Source organism: Acinonyx jubatus, chromosome C1 (genome assembly GCF_027475565.1).
Source record: "Acinonyx jubatus isolate Ajub_Pintada_27869175 chromosome C1, VMU_Ajub_asm_v1.0, whole genome shotgun sequence".
Lineage (NCBI taxonomy): Eukaryota > Metazoa > Chordata > Mammalia > Carnivora > Felidae > Acinonyx > Acinonyx jubatus.
Genome location: NC_069381.1, coordinates 105,930,682 through 105,939,829, shown reverse-complemented (window position 1 = coordinate 105,939,829; position 9,148 = coordinate 105,930,682). Strand labels below are relative to the sequence as shown.

The 9,148-nt window shown below is 45.4% G+C and overlaps 1 protein-coding gene across 1 annotated transcript; it reads right to left on the bottom strand.

Annotated features, from left to right (window-relative positions):
• Positions 1-3,585: 3,585 nt before the first annotated feature.
• Positions 3,586-5,220, bottom strand: PRR9 (proline rich 9). The gene is made up of 2 exons (XM_015084773.3): positions 5,190-5,220; positions 3,586-4,720 (listed from the first exon to the last, which is right to left on the bottom strand). The coding sequence occupies exon 2, from the start codon at positions 4,698-4,700 to the stop codon at positions 4,374-4,376; it is 327 nt and encodes a 108-aa protein (XP_014940259.1). The 5' UTR covers positions 4,701-4,720; positions 5,190-5,220; the 3' UTR covers positions 3,586-4,373.
• Positions 5,221-9,148: the final 3,928 nt, after the last annotated feature.

The following is a 9,148-nucleotide window of genomic DNA, read 5'->3' as shown; positions in this document are numbered from 1 at the left end:
ATGCTGGATACCCCCTCAGTCCCAGGCAAACCATGATGGTTGGTCACCCTAAAAACAAAAAAAGCCTCTTTCCTCTCTGACTCAAAGGACATTCTGGTTGGCTGACTCTGAGAGTACCTAAGACTTCAGTGTAGTTGGTCCCATGAAGACAGGCAAAAAGCAGAGTGAGGCTCAAGGGCTGTCATCTAGGACTCTCATGCTGACAGGAGATATAGGTAATTGCATATAAGGTAGCTGCAAGGGTGTAATAGACTCCTCGGAACCTGTGCAGGTACACCTGCTGGCTCCTTGACATGGAAGCTTTCCTGGAGGAGGAGAGTTTGAAACCCATGGGCTGAAAGACACAAGCAGAGGGAGAATCCTGGGTAAGAGGGAGAGAGGCAGGTGCAAATGGAAAGGAGGCCACGATGGGTCATCAGGTGCACAAGCACATGGAACAGATGGTCCACCCTGGCCCAGGAGAGAAAGGAGGTCCAGAAGGCAAAGAAGCAAGGAATAAAGGGAGAGGTATTCTAAACCTGGACTGGGAAAATTGGATTTGGAAGTTAGTGAGGAATTTCTGTAAAGTGCCACTCAAGGATGAAGTGTTTGGGCCCCAAAACACATGGGAGGAGTCACGTCCCATCACTTATGTATCCTCCTCCTTTCCTTTAGCATCAAGCCATGATCCACACTATCCCCAGGGTTCCCAGGTCCCCAGGGCTTCCCAGGGGTGTTCTAGAGGCCAGAGTAATGTTCTGTCTCTCGACCTCAGGGTCAGATCCTCTGATTCTTGCTGTACTGTTAAGATCCTCTGCCTCTGGGTCCCAATTTTGCTCAGGAGAGTTAGATGAGTTAGATGAATCTTATGCCAGACAGGTTAGAAGGAGGCCTAGTGCTCACACTTGCTATCACTTTCTAGTTGATCACCTCCAACTCATGGGAATGTGACACATCTAAGGACAGCTCCTGTCACCAGCAAACAGATCTCATAAGAAAGTTCTTAAGCTGAACCAAACCCATAGCTTCTATCCATTGGTCCCAACTGTGTCCTTTGGAACGTCACAGAAATCCAATCCTTTTCTCATAAAAACACTTAGAATATTGAGAACAGCCCTCCTGCTCCCTCGGGTGTTTTCTAGCCTAAATATATTCCACCAGTTTCTAATATGAAAGTCTTCACATGGGAGGTCCCTCCCACCAGGGCCTCCAGAGCCTGGTACAGTGTCTTGCGCAAAGCAGGTTCTCCATAAATGTCCACTGATGCTTTCTTGACACATTTCCTCTTGACTTGTGGAGCCCATAGGTCCACACTTGTCACATACTGAGTTAACTGTGTCAAAACTGAGACCAAATCAAGTTAGAGAAAAGAACAAAAGAACAGTTCACAAAACTGGAAGATTTCAAGCTGAAAGTGGCAAGAAGCACACAAAATGAGTGTGACAGCTCAGTTGACCAATGAAGTACATTGATCTCTAGTAATGACTGACCACTAGACACCTACATTCCTTTTAGGGGAACAGTGATAAATAAACTTACTTGTTTATAACCAATTGGCTAAGGAAGCTGTAAGGTCATGCTGATATGAGGAAAATTTAAATTCACTTACAGTCAGAGCCCACATTTTGGGGGGGAAATCAAGGTAATTGTAAATTTCAGTTATGTGGCTATAGGTGTTTGGTCTTCAAACTATGGCCTCCATTTTTGTTTTTTTCCTTAGTGATTACCAACTAGAACTTCTAAATCCAGACTCTCCTTGGTAATGTCCCTCTCCCTCTTTCTGAAAGCTTCAGCACAGATACAAAGAGGTGGGTCCTAGCTGTCCCATGTCCAGGTCTATGTCATTAGGGTCCTGACCCCAAAGTAACAGTGTGGGTAGGGCCTGGGTCAGAGCTCTGTGAGCATGAGAAAGGTGTGGTGGTTTTCATGGCAGAGTTTGATGAAGGCTTGCTTGTTCTCTCATGTATAATCTGTAGGGTTGTCTCCTTACCATCTACTGAGGCCTCTCATATAATCATAGAGCTGTCCTTTCTTTGATATTGCTGGGCTCTCTGCTTGTCAGCCCCATGCTTCCTCTTGACATCTTAGTGTCCCATCTTGGACTCCAATGGGTGCATGCCTTTAGTGTTGGAAGACAAAGACGTTTCTTGGTCTTCAGCTAGGCTGGAGAAGTGTCATGAACCTCCCTCAGCCCAGTCAGAGACGCTATTGCTAGGAAGGTTCTCTGGTGCCTCTTTGTAGGTTGTGGCTCTGAGGGAACACAGTCTTATTCCAAAGTTGGAAAATGGAAGAGAAAACTTATTCCAACCAAGTAGAGAGGCAAAAAAAACCCGTGTGATTCAGGCATCTGGAGATGTTCAGGGACTTGGGATATCCAGGTTTTGGAGAGGCCCTCTGTGGATTGTGGAAAGAAGCTCTCTAGCCCTGCGCAGGGATGCTGCCTGTCTGTTCTCCAGCACCTGGCATAGCACGTGGCACTTGGTAGGTGGATGAATAAATGAATGAATGTGCAGACAGCTCCAGAAATCTTTCCTGTGTGCCATAGGCACTTCATGCAAGTAAGAGCTCTGTTCTGGAGTAAAGAAGGACTCCAGTTAGAATCTTGACTTCACCACTTACTTGCTTTGTGAGGCCAGACCAGTTCCTTAATAAAAGGGCAACACATGAACCCTGCTTCCAGGATTCCCTCCGAGAATGTGCACAGGGATCAGTGTCCATTTTTGACATCTGCAGACTCAGGCAGTCCTCAGGGCTTTGTGTTGCTGTTTGAAATCTTTCCCCAAGTTGCCCCATGACCCCTCATCTCTTGCCTTAGAAAATCTCTAAGATTAAGAGACCGGGTTGACTCCAGTGCTGCAAGACCCTCAGGTCAGCCAAGCAGCTCTCCATTGGGCACACCCCTATGGGCTGACTCAGAAGAGGGGCCTAGGAGGGTGAGTGAGGGGCTCCTTTAGCTCTCAGGAGACTGGCCCTTGACATAAGGGTCCAAGTTAGACCTTGGGGCACCACTGAGGAAGCATCTATGTATTCTTTCATATGTCTTGCTTCTGCTGGACCCTTTCAGTAAGGGGAAGTGGACTACATGGGGCAGGGAGGTGACCTGGGCTGACTTGGCTCTTCTTAAAACTGGGATCGCAGGGCAATTTCTCTATCTCAGACTCTATCTCAGAGGCATGCTTAATTGTTGCTTCTGACAAGGATGCTATGTTTATAAGGTGTCATGGATTCACTTGGGACCCCTTCTTCCATACAACTCTCTTCATCCCCATCTGAGACCTTTCTTCTGAAGGCAAGTATCAGAGAGGAGAGAACCCATAGTAGCAAGAATTCTGGACCTAAAGTTCTGAGGACAGGTCCCAGGCCCTGTTGGATTCTCCCAGGTGTGAAGTGTGTGTATACATGAGCCCACGATGTGTTGTGGGGGAGGGTGGAGGAATCCAGGTGATCCTCTGTCATGGAGCCTCTGTCAACATTGTTGTTCTATGCTTCTGTAAGGTCTCTTTCTCATTCCTACTCCAGATTGTCCATAAAAGGGGGAACAAAATCATCACAAGGATGGCCTGTGATTGGGTGGTGGGAAGGAAAGAGCACACATTAAGTCAGACATCAGCCTTGGGATCAGCTTTATTTTGTATTTTACCTTCACAAGGGAGAAGAAAGCAATGGAGCTGAAGAGAAGACTAGGCTGCACCACACAGACACAAATCACATGTCTAAAGAATGTACGTGAAATTACAGGGCCCAAAGCAGACCAGACATCAAGCACAAAGATCAACCAGGATCCCAGACATCCTATCTCATCTGTCCTGTTTAGATTCAACCATTTACATATGTATTTTTTTTATTTTTAAAAGCAGAACTAACATTCCAATGTCCAATAATTTGCTGTTCCTTTTTAGAATGCAGAGACTAAATGATTCAATTTTTTATTTCTGTAGTACCACCAACCTCTTCTCTGTATTCATGGTGGTGGTGGTGGTGGTGATCGTACAAGGTCCATCAAATTTCAGCTTTTTTTGAGGCTTGAGTGAGAGGCTGATACTCTGAATGAGGAACGAAAGCATCCTTGGCTGTTACACACTCAAGGCTGGGTAAGTTTGTGCCCCAAGGGAGCTGAACTAGGCTTCTGTGGTCTCCCCTTATAACTGCACTATTCCTGTGATTGCAACCTTCTATTAGACTGCTGTGAACAATACTTATTCACAAAGACTGATGAAATACAGAGAGAAATGTCTTCAGAGACAACAGACCCGGTCCTGGAATACTGAGGAAACCAGGAGGCAAGAACAAGGTGCACACAGAGGTATCCACAGGTGAAGGCTACCATAGCATGAGCTTGGGTTGGGTTTGCATCTGTTGGCCATCTTCTTGATCCCAGATGGCATTATGAGAAGTTACTTTCCCTTGCCAGGGGGCAAGCACTTCTCCTGGACTTTCTGTGGACAAACTTCCACACATTTTGTCTGAGATAGCTCCTGGCATGGCTCCACACACTGAGATGGGCATTGGTCTTGGCTTTGCTGTGGGCAACTTTCTTGGCATAATCCCTGGCACTGAGGAAGACAAACCTCCTGAACTTGCACTGGGCACTTCTCCTGGCAGGGGTCCTGGCATGGGGGAAGGCACACTTCCTCAGCATTTGCCTGGCACTGCTCTTGGGACTTTTGAAGACATGGAGGAGGCACACATGGCTGCTTGCACTGCTGTTCATTAAAGGACATCTTAAGGTAGGTAGCAGAACCTGAAACAAACACAAGATTTGAAATTAATTGCATTAACAGTATCAGGCTGGGAACTGGGAAATGAAGGGTTAGTAGAGGGAAATGGGGAGTAAATGATCACTAACCCTAATAACCTATTTGTTTGCTGTTTTTTATTCTTTTCTCTTTTCTATCCCTACGTCAGCTCCCTCTGACACCCATCTCCTAACTGGGAATATTCTCATAGCTCTTGTCTGGATACCCATAGCCCAATCCTACCTGACACCACAGTTCTACCAGAGGTTTTCCCTTCTCCTCTATTTGACAATTTCTTTTTGAAAATCAGATGCAGGATACTAAATGGAACACACAGGATGGAGTGGAAGGCCCAGGAAGTGGCAAACCACTAAAAATCAGTGGAAAGTATAAAGCCCAATGGAGGAAGAGAACAGCCTCCTTAAGGTAGAGCAGGAAGTGAGAGGGAGAGAGGGCACAGATGTCTCCACTTACCTGTCTTCAACAAGACTCCACAAAGGATGTGGATTGCAGGGCCCGACAAGGTAGGGGCTTTTATATAGTGCCTGGTCCTGCCTCCTACAGAACTGACTGGTCACATGGGACAATGTTCTAATTGTGGAGTCACCATAACGAGCTTCCTCTGAAATTGCCCATGGTTTGAGTCACTGCTTGGGAAGCCTGTTAATCAGCCTCCATGTGGGCCGCTGGGTCCTCACCAGACCTCAGCAGGGAGGGGCTCCTCTTAGATCTCTCTCATTAAAGGTAGCAGCAAAAGAATGTTCATAAAACGTTATCTCAGTCTGTTAAACTGGTATTGGGTTCCTTGTCTGTCCAAACTGGTTCAGGATGTGGTGAGAGATAAGATTCACCTTATTCATCTTGCTTTCGTCAATGGGGAGATTTATGTCTAAGGCCTAGGGTCTGTCTGTGTCAAGGACATGTATGGCCTGTTTCGGACATTTCCTCTGGATACCTCTTCATTGGGCCTGGAAAGTCACACTTCCTGACCCAAAGAAGATGGGTTGTCTTGTGGTTCCAAGTGCACAAAGGCCCTACAGCCTCCTGAAGAGAGTGATTTTCCCTCATAGAAGGCTTGAGAGAAATTGGACTCATTTGTTACTTGTAGGGTGAAGGAGAAGAGGAAAAGGAGAAGACAGGTAATCTGCATCTTCTTAATTTTTATTTATGTCATTTCTAAAAGTGGATTTACAGAGTTTTCACAGTGACCAAGAAAACAGGATATGGCAAGGTTGGTCTGCCTCCTTGCCTTCTCAGAACTCAGGTCAATAAAAGCCAGGGGAATGAAAGGAAAAGTGTAAAAGCAAACACACCCAGTTTTCTCTACATCCAAACCTCGGTGTGAGCTGCCACTTCTGTCTTGGGTGCCCTCTCTCTCTGTGACTTGTGAAACCCTAAGCATACTGCAAGGCTCAAGTCCACCCCCTTCCAAGAGCCTTTGCTGATTACTCTAAACCAGAAACAAATTTACCTCCTTCTGAACTCCCATACTGGTTATTGTTTGTGCTATTTATATGATATTTGCTATAGTTATTGGGAATCCTAGTTATTTAAATACAAGATCTTATTGCTACCTCAGTTGTAGGTTTCTAGAGGGTAGGGGCTAGAAAATGGAAGATTAATGACTATTAATGCAGTGAATGCATTAATTAAGGAATAATTAAGGTAAATGTAGGAGACAGCTGGAGTAGAGGAGGATGTCATGTATTAGAGGATGAAAAAGCCCCTAGAGCACAAAGTGGGGCCTTTTTCTTGTTTGCTAAAGTTGATAAAACCCCAGGGACTTAAAGATGATGGGCCCCTCTAACTTGAAGAAGTATGTTTAGGTCATTTCCTAAGAAAAAGTGTTTGGCTAAAATCAGAGTTTCCTTTAAAGGTTTATACAATTTTTGCATGCTTGATCCCCAAAATAGTTTTTAAAGGTGAGCTGAGGAAGATCAGGTGACATTTTGGTCTTTAGGACTTGTGCAGAGAGGATTGATGTAGCACCAGTATGGGCCCCCTCAGTGTCCTGTAAGAGGCAAGTGCCCAGGGTGGGAGGGGTCGGAGGTAGGCCTAGGAGAATCATGCTGATGTTATTGTGAGGCACATGATCTGCTGGGGACTGGGGTGAGAGTGGAGCTATGCAGGATGAGGAGAGGGATTTGGAAGATCCATGGGTATATCTGAAGGGGCATGGTCATTTGGAGAATCTGGGAACTGGGTGATCAAGTATAGGATGGGGGGTAAGGGGTTCCTCCTTTTCTTTCTTCTCTTTTTTCATCTCCTCTTTCCATTTCTCCTTTCCCTCTTCATCTCCTCCATCTTTTGTATGAAATGTTGCCTAAGAAACAAGATGACTCTCTGGAGTTCTAAGAGACAAGAAATTCTCCATCACTGGGTTTATTTATTCATCCCTTTAGTCATTCATGGCTCTGCTTGGAGTCTTTCATGGTTCTGAGACTGTGGACTCATGGAGAATATTGGCAAAAGTAAGCCCCCATGCTTGAGAAGAAGGCCCTTTTATGAGTCTTGGATAGCTGGAAGGTCCTGGAAGGCTCCTGAGGGAGATGTCTGCTCTGTGTTTTGCTGGACAGTAAGAATTAGTAGGCAAGGAGGGCAGGCAAAGATATTTCAGGTGCCTGGAAGAAGGAGTGCTGCTAGAACCCAACTGAGAGGAGAGCCTGGGGCTGACTCAAGAAAGTGGTGGGTGGGAGGCTGGGGGGAGAGCCTGCTTGGTTGAGATTTCCAGAAATTCTCTACAATAGGATGCACAAGGTGACCTTGCTTGTGCCCCATGCATTTCTGTATCTTTGGCTGAGACTCAGGAGGAGACCAAATAGGGATATGTATAACAATGAGGAAAGCAGGCCATGTTCTCATGGAGGAGGTAATGCGGTTAGGAAGAGGCCAGAGTTCAACTTCTCTCAAAGGACTGTCTCTGCCTCACAGTGAGCTGATGACATTGAAGTGGGTCCGATGTAATCACAAGGGCCCTTCAATGTGTAAAAGGGGGCAGAAGAGTCAGTTTCACAGTGATGTGATGTGAGAAAGATTGGCTATTGTTGGTTTTGAAGATGGAGACCAGGCACCAGGAATGTGGACAACCTCTAGAAGCTGGGAAAGGCAAGCAAACAGATTCCTCCTTAGAGCCTACAGAAGGAGGTAGAGTCCTGTTGGCATTTTGGTTTTAGCTCAGAGAGACCTGTGTCAGACTTTGGGCTTCCAGAACTCTAAAATAATATATACTTATGTTATTTTAAGCCACTAAAGTTACGGTAACTTGTTACAGCAGCAACAGAAAATTAACACACCTTTCCAATTTCTGAAGATCTTGGAAGTCTCAAATGAAGAAGTAAAATCCCACTTAGCACTCCCTCATTTAAGTACCTACTCACTGGTCATGTCAGCTCCTCAGAGTCAAAGACAAGCTTTGGTGATGCATGGGAAAATAACTGGATTCAGGACCCCCCCTGACCTGGAGTTGACTCAATTACAGAGTGTGTGTAATACTGGATAAACTACTTAGCCTCTCAGAGCTTTAATTTCCTCTTGTTGAGAAGGGATAACATTATTTCACAGATTCCTTGTGAGGAATAAATTCGAGAACATATGCACCAACTCTTAGAGCCATCAGGCTACTTATAGAATGTTAGTGTCATCTGAATCTGTTCAGGACTTAAATCCCTCACAAAGCATTCTCAATTCTCTCAGTTCTTGTTCCATCTTTACTCTCCCCCCAGCACTCTCTTTTCTTATGGTTTTCTAATCACTGGGATGCAGTAGACTACACAGAGGCCCAAAGATTTGGCTCTGTTCCAAACAAGAGGTGTGACTTCAGTCAAGCCCCTGAATCTTTCTGGCCTCAGGTTCATCATCTTTAAAATAGTAAAGGTAGACTAGAAGTCAATCCAGGTCCAATTCAGCTTTGATATTCTGTGATACTGTAAATGTGGTCATAAATGATTTGCCCAGGCATCTATATGACTTTGTAAGTATGTGGATGAATGTCTGTAGGGAGAGTGGGGGAGAGGGTCTCTTCCTCCTTGATTAGGTTATGATTTATAATCCACTTAGTCTTCTGTTTTCTGTGGGTGGCAGTGGCCTAGCCAGGTGGCTGAATGACCTTAGAAAGCCTATCTTTTCCTAGGTGCAGAGTGGGAGTATTTTGGGGTCTGAGTCCTCAAAAATCAACCTTAGTGGTTCAGTATCTGGGGTTGTAGCCTGGACAGCTTTGGGGATATTGTCTCACTCTAAATCTTAAGATTAGGTGACTAAATAGTTTCTGTAACCATCCCCAGCCCTTCAGCAAGACTGGGGCTAATCTGATTGAATGCCATCTGAGATTTAAGATTTTAAATTTCTGCAGCTGTCATTGGGAGCCAGGGTATAATTACACAGGATCAGCAGAAGAGAGTCAGGTGTGTGCAGGACATGTCCCCCCCCTTCCCATC